General features: G+C 41.4%; 1 protein-coding gene across 1 annotated transcript; it reads left to right on the top strand.

Moving 5' to 3' along the window:
- The first annotated feature begins 1,486 nt into the window (after nucleotides 1-1,486).
- Nucleotides 1,487-22,551, top strand: LOC109961961 (protein FAM53B-like). Its single transcript, XM_020603255.1, has 5 exons — nucleotides 1,487-1,650; nucleotides 10,424-10,684; nucleotides 12,068-12,122; nucleotides 14,135-14,994; nucleotides 20,747-22,551. Exons 2-5 carry the CDS (start codon nucleotides 10,604-10,606, stop codon nucleotides 21,098-21,100), a joined length of 1,350 nt encoding a protein of 449 aa, XP_020458911.1. The 5' UTR covers nucleotides 1,487-1,650; nucleotides 10,424-10,603; the 3' UTR covers nucleotides 21,101-22,551.
- The last annotated feature ends 4,847 nt before the right edge of the window (nucleotides 22,552-27,398 follow it).

A 27,398-nucleotide genomic window follows, 5' to 3' on the forward strand; every position in this document is an offset into this window, starting at 1 on the left:
CTTCTGACAGAATGAATAAATAAGACACCATGTCTTCTGTGAGCAGAGAACCTCATGCTATTTCCTCGATGGCATCATTAATAACTGCAAAACTCTGGATCCTAATTGCAAGCTGGGCCAGTGGCCCAATGGGAGCCCTTGATGTTGAGGCATGCTGTTGAATAAACACATGCAAGATTTACAAGAATTACTGCCTGGAATTTTACAAGGCTCTGGATATCCTGCCTGGATGTGCATATCATGCCTACATTCACAGCTCTCACAGAGATTTTCCCATGAAGTGAAATCTGCAGTGAGCTCCAGTTCTTCTTATTGGGTTGTTTTTAATTGTGTCACTGTCATTAGATGTTAATATGTACTGAAGTTACCTTTTGGAATATACTGTAGCCTATTCATTTCATGTTGCTAAGAAATAAACTACACCACAGTCCCCTGATAGTGTCTTGGCAGTAATCATGTATAGGCCAATATCTGTTTATTTTAAAATAGTGGATAGGCTACATCCTAAACTTGTGTATGCCATACCCTACTATTTAAAAATCTGTCATCTTTAAAGCTACTTTATTACCACCCATCCTTAAGTAAAATAGCATAAAGCTGTTAATGTTGCTGGCTTGAAATGGACTATAGCCTATTGTATATTTACAACTGTCAGCACGTTCATGGCTTTTGGGTTGGCAAATGTTTGAAGCTACATGTTTATTCCACTCTTAAGGTTATAGACACAATGCCACAGCTCCCTGGCAGTCCTGCCAGCATAAATACCATGGTTTTATTTTGACCTCTCAACTGTGATACTGCAAATATTTATGTTTTTATTAATTCCCTCTCCCTGGAAACACGTTTGAAGGTTTCTTAATAGGATTTTTGTGGACTGATTGAATTACTCCACCATGTTGTTGTGAAGTTTTTCATGGCAGGAGAGCCAATGTGGAAGTGGGAAAGCCTCCTCTTTTAAACCATGTCTGCCTTTTTCAGGATGATATACAGGACTTTTAAGACCTTAAAGGTGAAATAATTACCATTGACTACTAACATTCTTGTTTCTTTTTGTTTGTTTGTTTGTTTTAGTTCCCCGGAGAAGGGAACAAGCAAGGGGCACAATATGATGGCAACTTGGGTGGTTAATTTCTATAAATGTGGCTTTCATCGTAGTACTACGAAGCCAACATCTATTTTAACATCAATGAAAAGCACAGTAGCCTACTGAATGTGGCATAGGTACTGTAAATGCCTGGAGGAGGACCACAGAGGAACATACCAACTCGGAAGGGGTGGAGTGTTTGTTGTAAATAAAACTTTTAGCCGCGTGAGATCAAGCATTTTAAAGTTTTGTTGTTTTCGATTAGTGGTTACACTTTAATGATTTAACTGTACGCCAACATAGTATTCGCTTTGGTTAAAAAAAGGTTTTGTAGTCGACCACTCTTCTTCTCTGTTCCCCCGTCGAGATGGTTAGTCAACACGCGGATATGGTTACGCTTGATGCTGAATGGCTGAAAGCTGCAGCTCTTAGTTTCACGCAGTTCTGTTCAGTCCTGTGTGGGAGAAGCTGGAGTCACGTTTCCAGCTGCGAGAAACCGTTGTGATTTTTCTGCTTGCCTTTTTTTTGAAGATGGCTTAACCTCCGAAAGAGCCTCTCCCGGCCAGGTAGTAAGGCATTTGTTCAGCTACACAATTGTTATGACTGTGGTGGAGCATGCACGTTTCTGCCTTCACTGGTCTGAAGTTCACTTTGTCTGCTCATGCTGGGTTTCCCCTGTGACACAAACATTAGATGACAACATTGCTGGGTTACTTTAGGCCACAAATCAGAGAAAGGGTCTTTTTAAAGTAAATTACTTAAAATGGCATTTTGCACATAGTGCAGTTTGTGGAATGTAGCACTCCTCATGGATGTCACGCTATTGACTCCAGCTGCGTTATTGGTCTACACTTCAGGGCTACATCAGCTGTTGTTGAGTTTACAGGTGGATCTCTGTGTCTAAATTTGAAGTTTTATTGCTAGTCCAGGTGCTGTATTACATATTTCTGCTTAATAACCTGCTTCAGAGGGGACACACACACAAGTTCTATGTGGCAGCAAACTCTCCTCCATCTATCAATGGTAGCAATGGTCAGGCTTTGGCCAAATACAGTACCTGCAGGTGAAAAGGCTGTGTGGCAGCTTTGCAGCTCGCTAACATACACAGTTCCTCATAATTTATGTGAAGAGACCGAGATTAAGTTTGAGTGCTTTGCGTTGTAAGGCCTGGTTTCATATCTCTCACCAAACTGCAACACACAGTTAGGGTTTTGTTTCCTTTTGACATGGTGATCTCTAACTGATAATTCTCTGCTTTTCTGAGCATACTTCATCAGATGGTTATTTGTTTGGTCAAGTTGAGGTTGGCACTTTATTCCTCAATTTTGTTTCTATTTTCAGAGTAAAAATGTGAGACAGATCCAAACCAAATATTGACTGTTGCTGCCCAATGCTATACATAACAATCATGCACTAAATTTATGTTAAAACACATAGTGAAAGTGAAACGGAGCTTGACCATAAGAGCATTTGGAAAATAAACTCATTATTTTCAAGCATAAAGAAAGTTTCCCCCAATATGAAAAAGTTAGCTTCCTGGCCGTGTCTTCATCACAGAGCAGGGTTCATTCTCATTTTACAACTACCTTATTGCCTTTTTAGTTAAAAATGAAGGTCAGTTACACACAGATGTGGAGGACTTGTGGTAGCAAAGCATTAAAACAGCCTTTTTTCAGTGGTGTTTCCTTTGTGAGTTAGGAAGTAACTGTGGGTGTTTTATATTTTGTCCTTTCAGCAATTGAACAGCAGTTAGTTGATGTTTGTGGACACCATAAACACAAAACCATGAAGAACAGGTTTGGTTCCAGGTGCCCTAATTTTAAAATCCCTGGAAATGTTTCTTCAGCTATAGCAGCATTGTCCTTGACTTGCAGGGGTAGCTGGCTAATTTGATTAACAACTGAACAGGAAATGTCAGTAGTTGTCAAGAATCCTGCTCAGAAAACGCTCACAGATGCAGGTGTAGCTGACATTCAGGGTGGAAGGGAAATGCAGAGATTGAATCATATCTGCTCTAGTGTCTAATTACAAGCAAAGTGTTAAGAATGCCTGAGAAATATTGGTGCAGCTAAAAAAAAAACAACAAAAAAACCTTTGTTCATTTTGGATCTGCAAATGTGTTGTTTACTGTACCTGTTGATTTTATCAAATAAGGATGGGGTCAAGTGTTTTGGACTGGTTGCATTACTGGCATTTTAATGCCTGTCCAAGAGCACAGTTGTTGATAATCACATTTTCTTTTTAGTAAAGCACAAGTTGATGCACTGCAGTTGTACTTGACAACAGTTCTGGCATTGTTTGTATGTAGAATTATTTTGGACATAAAGTAGATATAATTTATGGTAGCAGTTAAGGCTGGTGGGTTTTTAAAGGGGGTGTCTGTGTGTTTAAGACGTGCATGTTTGCAACGTCTTTGTGTTGCATGCAGAAGGCTCTATTAGAGCCCCATTCTGTCAGTGGGCAGCTGTGTGCCTGTGTGCTGAGCAAGCCACTGATCCATTCTCTCTCTGTGCACAACTCTCACTCAGGCCACACACTGACACACATGCTTCCACTTTCCCTCTCTGTTTCTTGCTTACTGCATTTCTGTATATTTCAGCCATACATTTTTTTTTCTGGTTATTTGTCTTTTTGGTTCTCTAATACTGTGTTTCTACTCTTTTCACTCATTCTCTGGCCAGAGGCATTATGCAAAGCTACCAGAAAAGAATTATTAGCCATGCCTGTCTGTGCCTCCGTGCTACACTATTCATCTCAAAGCTTCCTTTTCTTCTCCTCTGTGCTCTGCAGTCATAACTGCTGCTGCTTCAAACCCACTGAAACTCGCACCATGTCAGGGAGTTAAAACCAAATGCTTATTGGTTATTTAACTTTGACAGTATATTTGTATCAGTGCTGTTACTCTTCTTTTTGGGTATTCCTTCTGCATTAACATGATTTGTAAGTCTGGCATCTCAACACCGACAGAGCCAGAGACCATCAACTAAGAAGAAAAGAGGCATTCTCGCATGCACCAGAGAAGCACTCCCCCAACCCCCAAAGACAGGCAGTAGACTTGACTTAGAAATTAAACGTGTTCTGGGATGCAATAGGAATGCTTCTATCAACACATCCCACAGTGGTGTTCCAGCACTCAGTGGCCAGTTTATTAGGCACACCTAGCTAAAACTAACACTATTTAGCCCTAGCTTAACTGATGTATGTAAATAGGGTGGACAGAATCATACACCTGTTGGTATAAGAAAATACAAACTACATATTTCAAATGACCATACAGTTCAGTCAACACCTCTCTGAAGCAGGTTCAATAAAAATTGAACATTATCACCACATGAAGGGAGGATTTATTGCAGGGTTGTTGTATTAGATTGTAGCTTTAACTAGGTTTGGTCCTGAAGTTACCAAAAAAGTAGTCTACTCTGCTGTTGCTTTTTAACTCTCAAATAAGCAGCTCTATACCCATGAGGTCTCAGTTTTATTTCCACCTGAAAAAAGAGAAAGGGCTTCACTGCCATGGATTTGCTGATCAGTTTGTTTGCATAGCCCATGTTCAATTGTATTAAAGTGTTGCATGCAAATGAGGGTGTGTTGGGGGTGGGTGTGTGTGTGTGTAGCCTGTGTTCTTTGGGAAAACCCATAGTCCAGAGGAGCTAATATTTTGTTTCCTTGTCATCATAACACTTCTGGTTTGAATGACAATGGTTGACATTTTTTGTTTATTTTCCTCAGCTGTTTTTGATTAGCTTCTCCTCCAAAATGTCAGCCATCACATAGCTTATGTGTGAATCATGCTTTGTGGACATACTGTAGCTTTTCTGTAGATCTAGTCTGGTGTAGCAATCCTCCAATTGCATCCCGAGGTAAAAAGAGAATTGAAAGCTTCTATTTGTGTTTGCACAGACGGTCTGATTTAATGCATTTTTAGAACCTGTTTTTCACAGTGGTGACAAAACTTTACCACCTGCTCCCAGATATAGACCTTTTCCAGCTAACTGCAATGGCTTTTCCTTATATAAAGCTGACAATTGATGTTGTATCCTCCAAAAGTGGCTCTTTGTGCAAGCCTAGGCTTGAGAACAGGCAGAGAACCAGTGTGTCCTGACAATCCTGCTTGCACAAAGAAGGCCAATTATCATGGTAAAATACATAACTTCTGGTTGTAGGCTTCTATGGTTTATTCTAATTTGCTTTCAGGAGTTGGGTTGGAGTCTGTCAGTATGTTTTACATATACCTGCAGGTCATTGCAAACAGCAGCACAAGGCTGAATACCAGCATGCAGCAAGATTTGCAACCAATTAGCTTACTGGCAGCGGATGAGCTGATTTACTGTAGGATGTCAGGAAGTAGATTTAGGGCAGTGCAGTATATCATTTTAAAGAATATAAGTCAAAGGGGGGGGGGGGGGGGGGGTTTTTCTTTTTTCTTATTTCAGTAGAATGAATAACTCCTGCATTTTTCATTTTACAGTACCCTTAGCTGTGTAAATGGTAGTCTGGAGGTGGTTCTTCAGTGAAAACCTAAATGACATACCTTCAGTTGGCTTTCAAATCTTGACTTCTCCCATATGGTGAGCTGAGCCCCCCCCCACCCTCGACTTGTATGAATAGACCGATGGTATGCTGCTCAGTTTTCTTTCTGACATACTTCCACACATATACACCCATAACACACCTCCAGTGTCAACATGGTGATATGCAATGGCAGTAATGTCACTTTATTGGTGGACTGGCAGGGACAACCTGTAGAACATCACTTGCTTACACAGCATAGGAGTGGTCCCCCTTACTGAGCTGGGGACTGCTAGCGGTAATGTATTCCTGATGGATTAGGACTCTGGTTAGTGTATACAGAACAGAACAGGCACCCAGGCAGAAAGGTGAGGACTGATGGAGGGTAGTGTAATTAGGGGGGTACCTGGTGTATGAAGAGTTGTGGCATGTCAGGGTCACTCCAGAGTGCAGAAGGGCCCCTACCGCCCTTTACTCGCACTGAAACACCTGATCTTATGCCTGTCAAGCTTCTTGGGATGCCACCTAACGAGGCCTTGGTCTAAGAAGCAGGGTTTGATTCTGAATAAATTTCAGGCTGCATGAATAGAGAACTTTTTTTTGGGGGGGGGGCAGGTTTCATGGCACCATGCTGCAGCTTAGAAAACTGTCCTTAATCCATAGACCAGTTTTCACTAACAAACACACTCAATGGTAAAGACTACCTGTTCAGATATTATTCTTTACTAGCAGTGTGATGTCTGCCTTTCTCACTTCATCAGTTGTCACTGTTGTGCTTCGTTTGGTGTATGGTTACTATGGCTACCTATTAAAACGGTGTACTGTCTTAGGAAGTAAGTCCAGTATTACTGAGTAATATCAGGGGCTTTTGTTTGTTCGAGTGACTAGATACTTTTTGCATGTTGTACATTGCCTATATGCTTTTGCTCTGGTAGTAAATGTAACAGCAAATATTTTTAGGCATTGCATTTACAGTGCATAAACAGAGTGAGATCAAGCTTTATGACGCATCTTGCCAACAGTAAATGTTGATATAGAGTATGATGTGATGTCATGTTTTGTATTGGTTTGAGTTCCTTTTTTTTTTTTTTTTTTGAAAGCAGGAGGGCTAAAAATGTGTACGTGAGTTAACTGTCACAATGCTTTATGGATATCACTTGTGGGGGGGGGGGGGGGGGGGTGCTACCGCATGTTCAGTACTTTCCACACCCAATTTAACAGCGGCATGTGACCACAAGGGAAGCGGAGCCCATATACTGCAAAGAGAAGAGTGCTTTCATATGCGTGTTATGCTAATGCATCTTTATGCCACCTAAGCAGTGAGAAGATGTTGTATTATCTGGGCTTTCAGGTTGACTGTCAAGGGCTCAATAAATTAAGTTTTGGTTTCTGCTTCCGTTTTCATTGCTGCTATAGGCAACCACTCCTATTCCAAATTAAAAAAAACAAAGTGTATGATCTCTTTATGACTCATTAAGTAGGGACTTTAAGTGCTGACTGTGTTTATGTAGAAGTTGATTTGTCACTGTCATTACGTTCAGGGGAATCTGCAGAAGGAGGCCAGAACCTGGCTACTGACAACGCATAAAGTTTGACTGAATGAGCACTTCATTGTTTATGCACTTCTGAAGATCTAGTGGTGTGATGGTGTGTTGTTCTTGGCCAGTGTTCCCCTGCCAGTGGGTACTAGGGTGATGGCCAGAGGATTCAGTGGTATGCCTTGACCTCCCTAGGACCATTTTTACGGGCTAGGCCACATTATATGAGAGAAGGGTGGCTGTGTGTTCTTCCTGAATTAAAAATTCGTGCCACAGGCTTTCACAAAAGGATGGTCCTTACTTGTATTAAACTCTGATTATATAAAAAAATGCAAAATTTTTCTTTTTGGCATTTGAATTTTGTTTCCCATAGCCATATGTCAACATCTGGCTTCTTGCACTATAAAATGTATTCTAGCAGTGCTAGTCTGATTAGGGAAACTATCAATATGCTAACATTTAACTAAAAAAACAAAACATTCTCAAGCACAAGGTTTTTTTGCTTGTGGTCAGCCATGCAGTATTTTGTTTGTTTGGTCTTTATTTCATTAGTATGAAATGAATGTTTCTTTCAGCTGCAGCCACCGATCAAAGTCTTGACACCAGACGCGCTCCGCACAAGTATGCAGTAACCAGAGCCAATTGGTGATGGACACCAAACACTCTGTCACAGAACTTTAGGGGGCCCCAAATAGGCTTCTATTCATCTGCCTGTACAAATCACAGCCTGGGCAAAGAGCCATATTATCTTAGCTGCCCTCCAGAGTCATTGGCTTTTGTGAGCCAAGAGCTGCTGTCTGCACCCCAGCAAACACTAATCTGACTTAGCATTACTAGATTTTAGTCTGTTATAGAGGTCACATTTTTATTTTATTATTTTTTTTTTTTTTTTTACTTGAATATACAATGTTATATGGGCACAAACCCAAGTTCTAATCAAATATGATATGAGAGCTGCCAGGCTCAGTGGACATTTGCTTGGGAAAGACTTGACTGCAAATAGGATGTAGAATAAGTAAATGACTGACTCCATAAGCCTGTACTCCAGACCACTGCTTGCTGATTTTCAAACTGGAAAAACATGGCAGATGTCCTGAAAATGTCACATTTGTTCTACTTAAACTAATCTGAAGAGACAAGTACTGTAGCAATGCCTTATTTAAATTATTCTGTACATTATAAGAGAAACCAGCGATGTGGTGAGTCATTTGCTGATTGCTTAGCTTTAAGATAACTGACTTTTGAACAATTTTCAGTGAAGGGTGTAATTGAGCTTGTGAGAAAAAAATCTAACACCCCACGTAATGGAAATGGTTATTGTAACAGTTGCTCGTCAAACCTGTAGGTGCTGCAAACTGATCTTCCTGGATTTTCTTTAGAATGACAGTAAGTCAAACAGCGCTTTTACAAACAGATGTATTCAACAAGGAGACTCACTTTAAGCTGTAAAAATCTGATCTGGCCAATGGATGCTTTACAGTTCTCTTTCCATTAAGCTCTGGTTTCCCCATCATGAAGAGCCGGTTCATTAAGTAAGCATGGCTCCAGGGTTGAATTCACACTCGGCTTGCCCTCTCTCATGACCCCACTTGCCAGTTGCTACACATGCACACAAGTAAGCAGGTCTGTACGTGAATGTTTGTTTATGCTAACCTGCACATGTCCTCGTAATTGCCACTGAGGTGGTTTTTCAGCCCTGCATGAACGTATCACACTTCCATTAGTTAAACAGCGCACTGTAACAACCTTTACAAATGACCATCCTGCTCCCCATCTCCTACTCTGTACAAACTCTGTTACATTGCCACACCCATTACTCAGTGTCAGTCCCAATCGGTAAAGTAATCAGCAAAACAGAACAAGAACATTCCCTCCTCTTCTGACTCCCAGTACCAGACCCCCTTGCCTGTGGAGGCCCAGTTGTGCTCCACTGACTCTCCCAGATAAATGAAGTTAATGGGAGTCATATGCTAGCAGTTGGTTTGAGGCAGGCCTACATTAAACATTTAGTTTTCACAAAGTCGTGGATCTGGAGAAGAAGGAAGGTATAGGGGTGACGTGTTGAAGGAATAAGACATGACTAGACTGGTTCTCATCTTTTATCAATGTCCCTTTTTGTGGTCCCACAGAGTCCTTTAATACCCACTGTACACTTGCATCCTTCTCTCTAAAGCATGTTTATAAAAGTGTGGGAACCTTACATACAGTAACATGTAACCACATTTTACACGGGCACCATGACATGGTAGGCGTGGAACATCTATTGGCCTCATGTGTTGCTCCACAGCAGAAAGCTGCCTGTAGCCAGCAGTTGATTGGGAGATCTGAACTGTGCTGTTACACTCTAATTGGATGCTGTCCGTGTGTTTGGTGGTTGGCAAATTATGAGAAACACTAAAGCCTAAAGTTGCTGCAGCCTACTCCTCCTACTTTCTACTTTTTCCACCCAGACTAAGGATAAAGTGAGCATAACTCAGCCTACCTATCATAACCCTAGATCTTTCCCATGCATTAAATAGCATCAGAAAGGCTGCCTAGAGCGAACATGATCAGGAATGTTTGCCCAGAAAGGGCATATGGACCATCTGCCTTACATAGAACTCCCTCCAAGCATTTTAAGCGGTTGTTTACTGTACCAGCTACTGGCTGTGCTTTACCATCTGCAAGTTCATGCAGTTGATGGGGCAACCACAGTTCCTTATAGTGTACTGTAGCATTGGGGTGGAGAGTTGCTTGGCGGGGTCCCCCAGAATGCCTTTGGGGGAAGCATCTGGTGGGATCCCCACCAATGCCAGACAGGGCAGGATCTTTGCAAGTTGTGCTCCTGAGTTTTGGCTTATTTGAGAGTGTTCTGCCTGTCAGTGCTGTTGCCATGTGGGGTTTATAATAAAAGAGCGGCTTCCCTGGTCTCAGGAGAGCACAGAAACAGCAGCTTGGATGTCCGGCTCCTTCCTGAAACTAGCCTATGTTACAGTATGTTTTATTAATTTGTTTTCTTCCAGACACATCTGTAGTCATGTAATGCCTTGGATTGTCCTTGATTAGTAAAACTTTGCCTTCTGTTACAGCGTGGTTAGATTTCCTTCAGTTCTAAGCATTATACCAGCATGAAAAATGTATTTTCTTTTTGTCCTCTAAATTTTGTACCTTCAGATGCAGTGAAAAATGTGTTGTAATGTTCTGTCATGTTGAGATAATGCCCTAAATATAAACCTTTAGAAGAAAACCTTGAGTAGCAATATTTAAATGGGTATCTTTTTCTCTCTCCATGTATTTCTTTGTGTTAACACAGGGATTGTGAGAGACACCTCCCTCCCTCACATCATCAGGATTTGAGGGCTGCTCTGCAAATGGGAGGTCATCAAACGGTTCGTTTCACCTAAATGCACTATGTAACCTCACCCACATCTGAGATGGCTGCCCGTGGCCTTCTTCTGCACCTGAACAGAGTGGAGCAGAACTGCCTGCTACAATGGTGATCATTTTCTCAAAAACACTGGAAAAGAAGAAGGGTGTCAATGACGTAAGGTCCAAGAACATCGAGAGACGGCTGGTGAGAGAAACCTTAACCACCTGAGTCTTTTACAAAGCAAACCAGCCACAGATCATCTGTAGTATATTCTCTTATTTTCAGTGAGTAAAGTAATCATTAAAGTTGCAGTGAAATGATGAATGGTGTTCATCCCTCCAGCAGAGTTCAGACATTGAAGCTGTTCAGGAGGTTTGTGGTGGCCTAATGTTACCATTGACTGTAAAAAAGAGAGCTGGACAAACCTATTGCTGTTCCATTCAGACATCACCACAGGAAAGTTGTGTAACATTTGTAATCTGATCAAGGCGTTCAGTCTTCTCGCTGTTATATTGCTACCTCTTATGAAGTTTTACATTCTGTTTAGAATTTGTGTAAACATTCCTTCAGTCTCCCAAGTGGGGGTGTATCAGAAAAATTCTTTAAAGAAGATCAACATCAGGATGTCTCAGAATCACTGATCATTTTTATCATGTAGGCCAAAAAAGGCTTTGGTTGTCTTTTATTTCCTTGTATCCTCCTAATCTCACTCTTTTTTTGGACCTTGAGAGTGTAATGAGGTCTCAGCACCTCTTCTACCGTATTGGTCCTTGGCTGCAAGCTAAATCAGTCAATATATAAAGGATTTTACACAGCTTAGTTGTACGTTTACCTGGTTTAATATTACCTTTTCACATGTTGGGTAACTGTTAAAGAGCTGAGATTTCACAGTAGTAAAAGTTTCATTTAATCTTGTTCTTCTGTAACATAATAGCCTTTATTTTGGATGCTAGTCTTTGTATGTTCAAAAACCATTTTTTCTTGTGGTCATAACCTTGAGGTGAGTCAGAGCAATGTATTGAGACATTTTTCCTTTTGTCCTCTGTGTAGACAGCCACCACCCTTCTGTTAGACATGAACTGAGAGAAAGGATAGGTGTCTGATTAGAAGATAGGTGTGTGTGATGAAAAAAAGTTTTCTGCTCCCTAAATAACACAGGTGTGGTGTGAACTTTGTTAATAAAACTCTCTAGAAGGTAAAATTATCATCTTAAAAGTAAATTGTGAGCCAACTATATGAGTTCTGTGTGAATCTGGCCTTATAAGCTTACTAGAATAATATGGTGATAGTGAAGAAATGTGCTTATTGTTAAAAATAAATTTGTATAACATTTTATATGCTCAAATAGGTTTTAAAATCAATCTGTAAATATAGATGTCAAATGTAATATGGGCATGCTCAGCTAGGTACCTTAGATCTGCATTTAAGTAAATGTACTTATTTACTTTCCAACACTGTTATAGATGTACAGGGGTTTTAAACGTGCCAAATTGATGATGTTTGTTGTGTGAGGGTAGACATTTGGACTTTCATTTGGTTTATTTTCTCTCTCCCTGACTGTCAACCCCTCTGTTTGCCTGTCCCCAGCGTGAACTCCACACCATGAGCAGAGGGACAACCCTCTTCTCCTGTGGAACTGTGGGTGAGTTATCTCCATTGATGCCTTCCTGTTTGTCTTTTCTTCTCTGCTTCCTCTTTTTTGCAACAAAAACGAGCTTTCTGTGCTCTGGATTCACTCGAGATCCTGACGGTGAACTGGCTGAGGTGGTCTACTTTCATTTATAACATCATTTCACAAATGTAATAGCACAATGGATTGCCCCCATAATCCCTTGATGCGTTGAACTGTCAAGGTCAGTGAACCCCTCCTATAACGTCTTATTGCATCCACCCCCCACCCACCCCCCCGTCACAATTGGTCTCTCACTTCTCCCTTTGTTTGTCACCCCCTTCTCTGATCAGGGTGCACCTGCCTCCACACAACATTGCACACCACCCTCATGGGAGTGAATTGTAATTGAATATGCTGTTGCCTGTGTCAACAGTTTCACTTTGGCTGTGTTTTGTTTTGCAGTAATTACCCACTGTCTGAAGACACGCTACTTTAAATACAAACTCCACATATCACTTAATATCCTCTAACTTTTTCTGGGGATGTGGTGAAGTCACCATCAGGAAGGTGGCTTATAGTTTCTGCTGTTAACATTTACATTGTCTAGCATGCTGTGTTAGTACAGCCAGCACTTTGTTTCTTGCTTTCAAAATGGTGGGCTTTTGAAGTTCATCCCTTTCTCCCTTTGTCAAGTTGTTTTCCTAACATTCCTCCCAGGTCGTCACTGTAACCCCCGTACATTGTTCGTCCGCCCAAAACAATGATTTCCGTCCACCAGTCTGTGAGAGAGCATGCCAAAATTAGAGACAAGCATCCCAAAAGGATGGAATTTAGACCAGTAAGGGGCCCTTTTTGCCAAATGCTTAAATAAATGCACGACTTAACCACTTGGCTTAGTAGCTCAAGCTACTATGGCACTTCGCTGTAGGTGTATTATCTCCCACAGCTGTGTGATGGACTCTTTTGTGCGGGTGGTGAGACAGCTGGCAAGAACGACTGCTTTCCAACCATATCCTGCTAAACACTTGACTATTGGGAGTGACTTGCCAACAGTCTCACTGTGATTCTTGATAGAATATGCTGTTCATGTTTTGGGAATCGGCATTCTTGCAAGTCCAGGTTTTAAATGAGTCTGGTTGTTTGACTGCTGGATACCTCAAAATGGCATCCATAATAACATTTGGTGGACTGACATGTCTTGGATGTGTCAACAGTCAGATTTTACTGGTAATCTAGAATTTCTACTATAGATTAAGTTTTATTGCCTGTAACTTTGGAAGTAATGGAAACAAACTTTCTAATGCAAAAGGAATGGCACCATTACACCTTACTCTACAACCAAGGTTTTTCTGCATATTTTCTACCCATTTCTGTAAAAAATGGTCACATACTGGAGCCCATAGTGATCGTATTGAGTCATACTGTCACCACTAAACCATATAGTGTATCATAATATGAGCACTGCCAAATTCTGAATAAACAACCGTCTTTTTAAGACTTCAGCTTTCCTTTCACCTTGCACTCAGTTCTGTTTTTTTGTTTTTCAGCCTTGTGCAACTGTTTTTCAGCAATGTGTACCTGTGCCTTTGGCACAGTTGCACATGGATGACACTGTTTTGAACTCTGCAGCTGCAGTTTTGTTTCCTCCAGGCTTAATTGTGTCATTCATTTTAAGACAAATGACTGACAGCGTACCAAAGCTCACAATTTTCTGTTGATTTTTGTGCTTAGCAGTGTGCAACTGCCATAAATGTCCTTTATATTATATGTTGATTTTCTAAATATCATCCAAACACAGCAGCTCCTTTTTTGTACCAAACAACTTGACCTTACTGCAGCCATTCCCTCTTGGATTAAATGTATTCTTGTTTATTTGTTTGTAGTTTTGTGTTGACTTAGTACCTCCACATACGACTGGTTTTATTATAGTAATTGCCATAATGCAACATTTCCTTATTATTACTTGTTACACATATAGAGGCATATCAAAGAGCTGCTAACAAGGTCAATGAGAGTGAGAATATATGTTTTGAATATTGCAGAGGCAGATAGGTGGCTGGACCTGGGGCAAAGCTGTGCCATTCAGCAGAGAGCTCACTGCCAGTCTGGCGCCAGTCTGGAGACGCTGTGGGATGTGATGCCTGAGCCGGGAAGCCAGCACTGGGCTAAGGAACCAGGTAGCACCAAAGCAATCACCAGTCTGATAAGAGATCTGAGCCTCTGTGACGGCAGCATGAGCAGTCCTCACTCCCACACCACGTCCACCACTGCACACTACACCACTACTGCCACCAGCCAAGCTCCTACAGCACCCCCAAGCAAACGTCAGTGTCGCTCCCTGTCGCTCTTTGATGAATTCAGTGGGTTTCGCTCATCTTGGAAGCCCCAAGGCTCCCGAGTGTGGACAGCAGTGGAGAAAAGAAGATGTCACAGTGGAGGAAGTGTCAGAGGAGGAGGGGGTTTCTCGGGCAATCATTTTCCTACCATGCAGCGTAGCTCCAGCTTCAGTTTGCCCTCGCGCTCCAGCATCCCTTCTGATGGAACCCTGGACCTACCATTCTTCAACCAGCGACTGCCTCTCCACCCTCAGTTCACTGCATCTCCAGTCTCCCCTACCTCTCCTTCCTCGCATCATCACCAGTTCCTCAGGCCTCTCTCCCTGTCCCATGAGCAGATCAGTCTACCAGAGTTCCAGAGGGAAGAGGCTTTGGAGGCCAGCTCACCAGACTCCACACCAGAACTCAGGAGGAGAGCTGGCCAGAGAGGAGGGGGTACAGGGTGTCTGTCTCGGAGCAGGTCCCAACCCTGCGTGCTAAACGAGAAAAAAATTGGTGTGAAGCGTAGGAGACCGGAAGATGCCCAGGAACAGCGGCCCTCCCTGGACCTGGCAAAGATGACTCAGGTTAGCTGGGAGTGTTGAACACCATTTGACATGCACAGACAAGAGCTCATATTCATGCAAATGCATTTTATTATAATTTGACTCATTGCACAGAGTTTAGGGTCACGTTTGCTCACTGATTAAACATAAATCACCATCAGTTTACGTTTAATTTTGCTTTAATGCTGAACAATGTCCATTAGTTAAATCCTGGCTGAAATGCCCCTTCCAAATAGACAAATACTTTTGAACTTCTCCTTTGGTCTAAGAACAAAAAAGATCATCAAACATAACTGGGCCTGCCTCTCTGAGTCTGATCAGGCACTGGATTAAATCCAGCTGAATTAAGTTTTCTGGGTCGTCTGTCCGAAGCTTCAGGGCTAAATGATCTCAGACCTCCCTCCTTCAGAGAGCGGTGCTTCTAAAGAGGCATTCCTCATGTTCAGTCACGCTGCCTAGTGCCACGCTCTAGCAAGCCTGGCTCTGATTGTACTCTGCTGGGTAAACAGCCCATCCATAGGTTGGACTCCTCAGGATTCATTTGCCTTCTCTGGGCATCTACTACCCTGTAATTGCATCTGTCATTCACTGTATTACGTCATCCTTTCTTGTCTACTGTCGGGCAACCAAAGGTGATTGATAGCAGAGATATTTGGATACACAAAATGCTGGAGTGCTTTCCCCACAACAAGTGGAACAGTGGAGCAGCCACAGTATAAATGACCCCTGGACAAACACAGACCCAAAATAGAGCCATGGAAGTATTTTAATGACATGTACTGATTTAATGCTTAGCAGTGCTTGGATATTTTTATAGAGCCCAGAAAAATCTGGGTTTTATCATTATATCACATCCTGGTTCATTATTCATTTGAATTTGCTGGGAATCCTGCATAGAAGCTATAGCACCGCCAGCAGCCACCGATTCCAAATCCAGGCTATGCTCAGATAAGATGTGATGACTCAGGACTTGGATTATAGACTGTGTCCTGTATACACCAACATTTATATGGTACCCTAAAATCTTCCTTCATCATACCTTATGTCACAGAAATATTGTGTTTCCTGTTTCCTTATTGGAAAGTACCATCAGTCTATCTCTGTACCCTCCCTTCCTTCCTTCCTTCCTTCCAAAGCTAAGTGTTGCCAGCCACTCACCCTCTGGACCAAGGCTAGATCAACAAGGCTTTGGTAATGGAGCCTAGCAAACATGTTTCCTCTGTTCATGCCAGCAGCTAAGAGGGAAAATCGAGTACAATGATCACATATACATGCACAGAGACACACATATGAAGTTGGTTTTATGTTACCACTGGCAGCAGTGTTTGAATGCAGGAGATCACCTCTGCAGATAATTGTAGGCACACTATCTGTTCTCAGCACCGAAATGTTTTTCAGTTCAGTTTTTTTGACTTGCATGATTACATGTGCTCTCTTGCATGCCTGAAGTGAGGAGAGTAAGCAGTAACCCAGCACACACAGTGCCATTTAGGAAAAACTTGACTCTTTCACTTCTCTTTCTCTTCCTGCACAAGTCAGATTTAACTTGCTGTTAGTTTTTCTGTCAGTAACCAGTTCACTTAAAAGGCTGCATCTAGTGCGCTCAGGAACCTAAAGAAATAGGGTTGTACTAAATTAAATAATCCAAAACTGAAGCACTGATTGAAGATTCATTGGTTAACGAGGTGGTTTGTGAAAGCCAAAGGTAAAGAAGTGTGTAGCTGGCACACTGTCTGGAAAAGGGAGTGATAATGTGGATAATATGGTTACAACTTGTCTGTTTAAGTGAAGATGGAATATAAGACTTACTGTCAGGGTTAGTAACAGATGAGGTTTTACTATTTCTTATGGGAATTTGGTTATTTTTGTGCCTTCCTGACTATACACTCATACTTTCTCAAAGTCCTGCCCAAGAAGTGGACAGGTGTCATTACAACACACACACACACACTGGCCACAATGCTCACTTCATTTTAAAGGTGTGTGGTTGAGTATTACAGTCTAAAGTCCAAGTAAAGAGAAGCAAAAGTAGTGCATGTTTGTCATGGCAAATTGTAATTGTCCAGTGACATTTGCTACAGTGTGCATTTATTTATTTTTTTTATTTCCTGGACAATAAATGCAAAAAGTTAAGTGTGTTGGAGGTGTGGGGTGTTGAGGATTATGAGGGCCAGTACCTAACAAGTCCCCCAGTGTTGGCAGGGGAACAGGATGTAATTTGGCCTCTGGATTCCTCAACCACATCAATGAAGGCGGGTGTGAATTTTATGGATGCATATCGTGCTAATCAGCAGTAGCTTGACTACTATAGGGATTTACATGCAGCCACCCCCAAAATTCCTTGATCATCCTCCCTGTCAGCCACGTGTATCAGTTAATTCCACTTCACTGCCTTGTTTTTATCCCTGGCTGATCTTCCACCTTGGCTCTTCATTGTATTTTCCCCTGCACTGTGGGTGTAGCAAGCTGTCAGACTGGGATAGTCATCTCTTGATTCTAGGTCACTTGCTGAATGATTGTTGACGCAGCTCACACTTTTCTTTGGAGGAAATCAGCCTGTGTCATGCCAGCCTGACCAGTTTTATTAAAAATGTTTTATGTCTGTGTTTTCTTTGTAGCCCAACTTGATGATTTTGCTTGGGTTGTTGATACATTTTGAAGAAAAATTACTATCTTTGGTTTAGCTGTGTTAGCAGTAGAGGTGGTAAAAGGGGGTATGTTGAGCAAGTGCTTGAAATTGTGTGTGTGCATGCGCGCCCATGCACTCAGAGAACCAGCGGGGTGAAGAAAGGGGGGATTATTTCTGCAGGGAAGCTGGCTGACTAACTTCTCACTCCTATATTAATATCTTCTCGCTGGCCCAAGTTCGAGCTTCTCTGTTCCCCCTCCTCTCACCATCTGACTCCATTCCTGGGATGGCAAACATGGCAGTCATGGCTGAGCATCAAGCCCTGCAGGCCTGTGGGAACACCTAGGTAGGCGTCTTGAGGTGTGGTGTGCACCATGTGCAGTGAGATGTTGTGACATGTCCCAGAGGTATTATGCCAGGCTTTGCCAAATGCTAATGCACAGTCACACATATGACCTCTGTTTATTGAGCCTTTGCTCAAACCTAATTTACTGTGTTTGTCTTTTATCACCTGACATCCAGGCATTTCCATGTATCTGCCATACATTCTCTCAGTGGTACAAGCACGCACACAAAAGCAAAGGCAGATAGCACAGCATCACAAATAAAGGATACAGTGGTGTGCAAATATATAGTCTGACTGACTAGAATGAGTTGAGCTCTCCTGTCTTTGTTTTACTTTCTGTTGGGAGTTCTGTTTGCTTGCCTTCCTTAGAGCAGTGCGATGGTGCATGTTAATCTGCCCTCATTTCAACATGGAGCGAATTCAAACACTTATATTTTATATCTGTACACAGGGTGCATAGTAAAGGACCTGCATGTTTTTGTTGTTTGTATACTCCTCTCTGTATACATGTGCTAATTCGTGTCTGTATTTCTAGTCACCTGGCAGGACCTTTGCCATACTACTTAGCAGGGTGTTGTTTGTCCTAATTATAAGGAAGATATTTGCCTGACCTTTTTGGCCTGTGCTTGTTGTTCTCCCACAGCAGCTGCCTTTTGATCCCATGTTGTAAATAGCAGCTTTATGCCTAAGATTTGTTTACATACCCCATTTTTTTTATACTGTTTATGGTCAGCACTTTTAGATATAGCCTTTGAATATATTTTGTCTCTCTGCTTCCTTTCCCACCTCCCCCTCTCTGTTTGTTTATACATATTCTCTGGAAATGATGCATGTACAATATGAGATGTAATGCAGAAAGCAACATTCATAAGTTTAGTGTCACCATGCTTCTGTCTTTATTAAAATAATGTGACATCACGAACCCTCTGATCACGGTTTCCTTGGCTGTGTTGTAAACATTCACGGGAGTTGCTCTTCTATATTTTTTTATTTATTTTTTTTTTTTAATGTATTTGTATAATGTTTGCTGCCCCCACTGGTTGGTACTTGTCATCTCAAATAGAGCTCTGGAAGCTTTACTATTAAAGCACACTTGCCAAATCACCCACAGCTGAAGATGTGAAGGGGCACTCTGTCAAATTTACACATAAAGCTCATGAGCAGTACTATTCTCCCTGTGAAAATCTTTTTTTTCCTCTGGAGGAGCTTTTAAAAGAAATACCGTGATGATGCCTTTTGATGGTTTTGGGGCATGGATCTCAGCCTCTGTTTATTTCAAATTTGACCATTCTTTTTAAAATGTTTTATTGTGAAACCCTCAGCTTTATGGAAGTGTGCTGCAACTCCAAGGTTTTTTGTTTTTGTGTGTGTGTGTGTGTGTGTGTGTGTGTGTGTGTATGATCAAGACTACTGGTTATGGCAATAGGGGAAATGGAGGTGTGCTGTAGTACTGAAAATTTGTAGTGTGTGTGTGGATGTACTCCATCTGGGTCGGGGTATGCTCGGGTGGGGTGGGGGCACAGGCAAAGATGGGTACACAGCAGAAATCTAATCCTGTTCCCCCAACCTACCACCACACCCAACCAAATCCCAGTCTGTCGATTTTAGAGAAAGCATACTGTGGAGAAACAGCCTCTGCCCCCTCCTTTTTGTCTTCCCTTCTGCTGTGATAATTAGTAGTGTAGTTATACTGGGGCTTGAACAGACAGCGAGGACACAGAAATCCCCTTTCTACACTAGTGTGGGTAACTACAGCAAAGGCCTCCCACTCCTCACATGATCACCTCAAGCATTTGCAGATGAAGTATCTTGTTTGAACAGCTTGTATGTAAAGTTAATCCACCAATAGTGAGTAAATTTTTAACTCAGAAAGCCAGAATCCTGTTTTGTAGTTTTTTTTCCTTTAGACCCTGCTAAATCAGGGCAGTATAGTTAAAAAAACAAAAAAAAAAAGTGAACCTACAAAATTGAGACTTATGAAAGGGAGAATCACTAACAGGAAAAGCAATGTCCTAACACATTCTAGGGAACATTAGAGGTTTCTGTCCTGTAAGCTGAGGCTCTATACAGAAAACCTCATCTCTATTCACCTTAGTGCCTCCCAACATCTGCTGCTGGGGCACTCCAGAAATCATTAACCCCTTCTCTGCTTTGCATGGCTGTCTTTCTTTGTTGTAGAGATGATTTCAAGGTGGAAAGAGAGAATGAAAGTAAACTGGAGACTTTTTAATCAACTAAATCTAGTGATGGTCACGTGTTGAAGATGGTAACGCATCTATATGTAGCTATGTAAAACCTTAACAGTTGTGAATTACAATGGATGCAAGAAGTGTCATCCACTGCACGATGTTGGGTTCCCAGTCGTGTGTGTGTGTGTGTGTGTGTGTGTGTGTGTGTTTCATCATAGCTTCCATGATAATAAATAGGCCCAGAGCACAGTTTGAAACCAGATACCTTTGTGGTTGGTAACTCGTGTGTGTGTGTGTGTGTGTGTGTGTGTGTGTGTGTGTTCTTTTTCCACACAACCAATAGGTTTCAAGTTCTGTGTGTTCTTCAGTGACTTGTATGCTTATGCATGTTTGCATGCTATCAGTGAAAGGGAAGGCCAGCGTCTGGCTGCCCAAACTGAAACCCAATCTCAACCTGGCATTCTGGAAAACCCTGACTCTGAGTCCACCTCACAAACCACCCAGTTTTTTTTTATTTATTTTTTTACCATGATTAAACTGAAGCCAAAAGGTAAACATAAGATGCAAATCAACATTTTGATATATATTTTTTTTCTCTCTCCTATTCAGAAACTCCAGACTTTTCAGAGCTTGAGTTGCCCTGGATTCTCAGCCACTGACGGCTGCCAATCAAGCTTGCTTTCGCCCTCTTCTGAGACATCCAGCCAGCTAGATTCAGACTTCACTGCTGTGTCCGAACTGGGACCGGAGCCACGGCAGGAAGTGGCAGGAGAAGATGAGGCACAGGATTCATCCTATGAAGAGCTTGATAGCGATTCGTTGTGTAGTGTGGACTCACGTCCTGGGTCTCCTGTAGGCATCGTGGGCAGTAAATGCACCCTCTGGAAGGGTGATTGTGGGATACAGAGAGACATTTTCCAGCTGGGGGGACAGCTGGATCTTGACCAGATTGAAAGAAACTGAACATATTATAGGAGACTGTGTCTGGACTGTAGTGGAAGGTTATTGGACATTGATGATGTACCAAAAGATGGCTATTAAGAACAGTTGGAGTTTTGTCAGCTTTGAAAGTAAAAGGTGTTTTTAGAAAGAAATGGAAAGTGATGAAAATGATAGAGGATTAAGTACATTGTCAGTGGCTGGCTTTGCCTTGAACATTTTTTTTTTTTTTTTTAAAAAAAAAAGCAGTTTTTTTTTTTTTGGGTATTCAGCTTAACTCAGGAGTGGGAAAGTGAGGGTTAGTCTTAAGAAAACCTCCCAGCCCCCGCTGTCTTTTCAACCTGATGACCTTTCCAAAGTCAACTAACCTTAGGTTTGTAGTACTGTAGCAGTTGCTGGGCTTTCTGTATTTAGCTCGAGTTTGGCTTTGAGAGAAAGTGGGCACATCAGAGATGGGATGAAACAGAGGGGTAAGCAATAGGAAGAAGTATGTTCTTCTTTTGTGTACACATGAAATTTTTTTTCCCTGAATGTAGGCTCAATAAGCTTGATTGTGATTTCAGAAAACGACAGTGCCTTCCTTCTGGATGCTTGTGCTCCCGGTTCTCTTCAAGAAACTAAGCTCAATCAAAGCCACCTATTCTGTGTTTTGTAGTTCCTTAATATGCAAATTGTTTATTTGAAGTAAACACTGAATTTCAAGTTTTCAGTTCTAATCTCAATGTATATTTTTCTAAGTAACTTTTTGAGCTTTTTTCTGAAGGAGCAAGAATATTTTCTTCTAACACAATGGACACAGAATAAATTTACAACCTGCTCTCATATTTTAGTCTAGTAATTTCATCTCTGTACTTGATGTAAGATTACTGTGAAAAATCTGCAAAGTTTGCAGATACTCTTTGAAAGTTGTACTCTCTCTCTCCCACACCCTTCCTGCTTCTCATTTGACAATTGAAACTCAGCCATTCAAACATCATTGTTTTGAATGTTCATGGGTCCTTTCTTGATATTCTTTGTTAAAGGTACAACTTAATTAGCTATTTTATTCTCACAGTGGCTACCTAAGCTATTTGCAGCACTTGATGAATACAGCAAGTTAGGTAAACATTTATATAATGCACTTATGATGCCAACCAGTCTGACACAAAATGACAGGAAGTCTAAACGTGGGGCCAGTAACCCAGCACTGACCAGAGGAGGTGTTGTCAAGAGAAAATGTCCTGTAAGACAGACAGACATGTTGGCCAGGCAAGTCTTTTTGTTTTGTTTTGTTTTGTTGTTTTGTTTGTTTTGTTTCCTCCCAGGGATTTCCTATCATCCTATCTAATGTCTGTCCAAGTTGCTGGCGCTTTGTGGGGTGACTGTCGTTCAGTGGGTTAAGCAGCTGTCTCCCAACCGGGGCGTCAGAGGTTTGAATCTCTGTACCTACAGTCCACGTGTTGAAGTGTCCTTGGGCAAGACATTGAACCCCCAAATTGCCTTGATGGTTGGAGCCATTGGTTGAGTTCTGTACCGGAAACAAATTCCTTGTGTGTAACATACTTGGCCAAATAAAGGTGATTATCCTTATTATCAGAGCATCTAATACCTTCCTAACACTTAGTCCTTTAGGGTGGGTAGATGGCTGAAATGAATGATACAACAGATTGTTTTACCCAACACAGAGGCAAGCCCTGACTTTGTAAGTGTTTACATCCAAAACAGGATGTTCAGTGCTGGTCTCAGCTTTTTCTTCGATCATAGCCTTGAAGGAAGGTGAACTCTGACATCTCAGCCATGAGGTGTTGGTTTAACCAAACATCACACACTCCCATTCAAAGGCCCTGAGAAAGATACTGAGTGTGACCTGTCACCTGCCCTGGAAATCTATTAGCTGCTACCTTCTTTTTCATTACCACTGGATGAGAGGTTGTCTCCGTCTCTAGATGTAGCAAGATTAGGAAGGACTGATTCAAAAACAAAAGGCAGGTGGTTCACATTTAGCGGTTGGAAAACAAAAACTCACAAGCTGGGGAAAGGCACCAACATATGTTCACACGTTGCTATCAACAGTAGTCTGGTTGCTCACTGCTCCCAAAGGTCAGTAAAGCACATTCAAAAACACACACACATTTCCTTTCTGTCAGGAAATAGCAGGCTAAGCTGGGGGAGAGAGTTAATATATCTGAGGTAAAAGAGCTATAAATAGGGGGCATTGTAGTTGTGGCTGGCAAATGTTGGAGAGAGGGAGACAGGAAAGGCCACGCTACACAAATTTACAGCACCACGGATTGATTGGCCTCGATTACATGTGAGAAAACACTGGCTGCATTTTCAAAGAAAGCTGGGTTTTACACTATCAGCAAAATCACTTGAAACTATCCTTTGAGAACTTCAGAGGAGATGTGAAAACCTTTTTCAGCTGCCAGCCTTTTAAGGAGCAGTTTGGTGTTTATGTCCAACTTGGCGGGAATCATGCTTGAATTTTAGCTTTGAAGGTTTCTACATATTTTTATAAAATTCTGATGTGTTTGCAGCCTCTAAGCACCATCTTTTCCTCTCCCTGTTGAACTTGTGTGTGTATTTGTGTTTGGGGTTGCTCTTTTTGTTGTTCAAGGAAACAGTACAGATGGGTAGTCAAAAATAGAACAGGGGAGACGAAATGCTGTATTTACTGTAAGCAAGCTTAAGAGGAGCATGGAAAAAAGTTTTTAAAAAAAATCTATTAAAAGTTTAAAATGGTATCCATGTTCTCTCTTATATTAACAAAAAGGGTATCATATAGATCAAGGGTTTGGGCTTGTCAGATTGAAACCTAAAGTAGTGATATTCATGAGATTTGTTTAGAGAACTGATACTAGTATCAGTAAAATCAATATCAACAAATGACTCTACCTCACTTTACATCACATTGATCTACATTAACACTGCTGTTATTCCACACACAATTTGGATCTTTGCTTCTGCTGTGTGCATTCAAGAGTATAATGAAGAATCATTGGTGGTAATGTTTTCTTATATAACCTATTAATGATAGCACCTTTAAAGACAAGTATTGGTGCCTGAGTGAATAAAAATGGTGATTCTAGTCCTAGTGTTAATTGGAATTGAAAATAAAATTTCATGTGTTTCCTATCTCATATCAGGGAGTGTGTATAAGTATTAGAAAGGATCTTAGCAAAGCTATATTTTGTGTTTTTCGTTGGGCAAATACAGCCACCTTTATCTGGATCTCAACACAAACGTGTGGTGTGTTAGCAGACACCTATTGTAATTAGACAGATGGCCAGAAGTCTCACATGTCACTGATTGACTAGTTCTCCAGTCAGAGGCGACCAAGTGCAATCCAACACTTTGTCACTATGGTTCCCATGAATGCTGTGCCCCCCACCCCTCCACCCATGCATTTTAGTGTGATTTGCATCGTCATAATACCCTATAATGACTGGTTTTGTTATATGCCAGTCACCCAGTAGTACCTGGAAATACCTGTAGTAGGTAATTTTCAAATTACATAAACAAGTTACATATGTTAAAGGCACTATGCTTCCTGCATGAGTTATTCTTGCAGGAATTCAACATGAAATCCTATAATGAGCTGAAATTTCAGTTTGCAATTGGTGTCATAGTGTCAGAAACAATCAAAAAGCAATAACACGTTCATATGTTTCCAGTGGAGTGAATAATTTTCTTTTGTTTCTTCTAGCAGTCAGTAACTTGGCCAGTAGAACCAACTAAGTAGCTATGAACCCTTTAAACATTTTCTTGATGGATGATATCCACATCAACAATATCAGTAGTTGTACTAGGAGCACCTTTCTCTTTGCAGCTGGCAGAAAGCAGAAGAGAGAGTGAGACAATGATGAGCAGCTGATAGGCATCACCTGAAAAGTACATGTTGTTGACTTGAATGAGATAAACTCCGGAAAACCCAGACTTCACTTTGTGCGACTGCTCGTAAGTCTTGCTCGGTTTATGGGAAGCAGATGGTAACATTGTTGCTGTTGATGTGCTTTGCAGTGTTCACCGCAGCTCATTCAAATCAAGTGTTTCTCAAAGGACTGACACTGCCAGGCCCAGTAAGGGCTCTCATATTGCAAGAAAAAAGAAGTACCATATGACCACAAACTGTTTGACAACACACATGCTGCCAAGTATTTAGTCCATTTTGGAAGTGTCTTGCCATGCTGCCTAAACATTGCTCATTCTGTGTGTGCTGCATTATGGATATGTGTTTTATAGAAAATGAGAGAGGAAGTTGTACTGAGTTGTACTCATTGGAAGGACATTTACTGAGAGATAGGAAGCACATGCCCGTTCTTCTATTAATCCTTTCTCTTTTGTGAGCAAAAGGGCAGTACACACAGTAGACTGGCTGTTGACTTGCTACACACACAGTGATGACTGAGTGCCAAACAATGGAAGACTGAAATAGACATGTTGTTGCAGCAGCTGGCCTGCATCTATCCATCACACCAGTCACATCTGGGCTGACCAGTGCTCCCTGGAGTGCCTTGCTCCTGGTATGAAACCAGAGTCGCTGCTTTTCATGAAACAAGCTAAAATATCAGCCATATACTGGAAAAAGGACTGGAAGCTGGTGAAAATCCAGAGAATGTAATGAACAGTTCCTGAGGCAAAAATGCAAAACAAGTAACCAGAGCTGTTCTGTGACAAATATGCCATTGGTCCATCAGAAAATAAAACTGCATTTATGCAATAGCTTAATTTGAATACATCAATGTAAATCTTTTCAATAAAACTGTAATACACAGAGTTAAATCCCTGGATCATACAAAAACAAAGTAAACAGATCTGTATCCCTGTGCCTTGATTCATAATCTGGCTTCAGGCTCTCAGAGGATGCTGTCCTGTCACTTTAAATCGCTGATGTTTACTTTCCAGCTGCAGCTTGCCATATTAGTGACCAAAGCAGACAGGGTTGAGCTATAATCAAACTCTAATCAGTGCTTGGTCAGGGGCCACTTCCAGAAACAGTTTATATGCATTTTTTTTTTATCAGTTAAAGCTTTGGTGACCATTGTTATGGGTTTACAAAACAGAGAGAGAACAAATTTCAGCATCAGTGTTTGCCATTATAAGATGTGAAGCAGTACAGACAGTAATACACAGCAGCTAGAACCTATCACCTTTGACCTTTACAATTTATACCCGCTGTGTGAAGAGCTTTGAGGTGACAAAACAAAGTACTTTACAAATGGTTGCCTGTGGGAGGATGGGTGGGGATTATAAAGATCTTTTGGTATTTTAGACTTTCACCTGCTTTACCCTCAGAGTCTGTGTTACCATGTGTCTGAACCCTAGTATGAACTTGTATGTGAACTCTCTTCTCCTGTTCTAAGATACCATTTTACAGTCAGAGACTTCAAACAGGTCAGCTGGCCTCCCCTGCAGCCACCTCTTACTCTTATTGTGCCCAACAGCCATGAGCAAAAAACATGACAATCTAATCCAAATTAACAAATGGCAAATTTCTTTTAATAAAATGAAGGTGTTCCTTTAATGCAAGTTTAATATAAAGCTTGTAAACCCGTGGCTCGTCTTGCAACACAACACACCAGCATATGAATAATTTATATAGTTTGTGATGTTTTACAGATCGGAGTAGCTTACAGGCATCTGTCATGTCCTGTTCCTTGAAAAATGACTAAAAGTCACATCTTAAAAACATATTAATAAAGTTTGCATGTATGCTAAGGTTTCCTTGAACAGCTTCTGTGTACATGACTTGAAGGTGAACTTGAACCTATGGACTACAACTGTTGTGGAGATTACACTGTTCGAGTGAAGATAATATGTTTAACATCTATCAGATCTAGTCTTCCGCCCTCCAACTGGGCTCTGTGGGTTCACAAAGGAAAGGCGCCTGCCATGGTCACACATCTGTAAATGTGGGCAGACAGGTAGGCAGCAGTTGCTGATGTTGTCACTGCATACATTAGCTGCTGGGTAGACAGCAAATGAACATGAAAATGCTCACTAGGTTCACATTAAATGCCTAGATAAACTGGTTGTTCTGGCTGATCAACCAACAGGCAGAACGCACTGATTGTGTGGGCAGTTCATGCAACGGTGGAAAACATAATATAGGCTTGAATAAATGTTGAACAAAGAGAGAATGCAAATGTGATCTTCTAAGATAAGTCTCCCCAAAGTCCAACATGTCAAGAAGCAAACACACACTTGGAGAGTTTTGCACTCAGATACTTTGCATTAGCTCAGATGGGATTTTTAAACATTCCCCAAACTATTTTTTAAAAGTCATTATTGTACAAAGTTCTTGAATTGAAGAATCTTCATTGGGGTCATCTTTCAGGAAATT

Source organism: Monopterus albus, unplaced genomic scaffold (assembly GCF_001952655.1).
Source record: "Monopterus albus unplaced genomic scaffold, M_albus_1.0 scaffold3.1, whole genome shotgun sequence".
Lineage (NCBI taxonomy): Eukaryota > Metazoa > Chordata > Actinopteri > Synbranchiformes > Synbranchidae > Monopterus > Monopterus albus.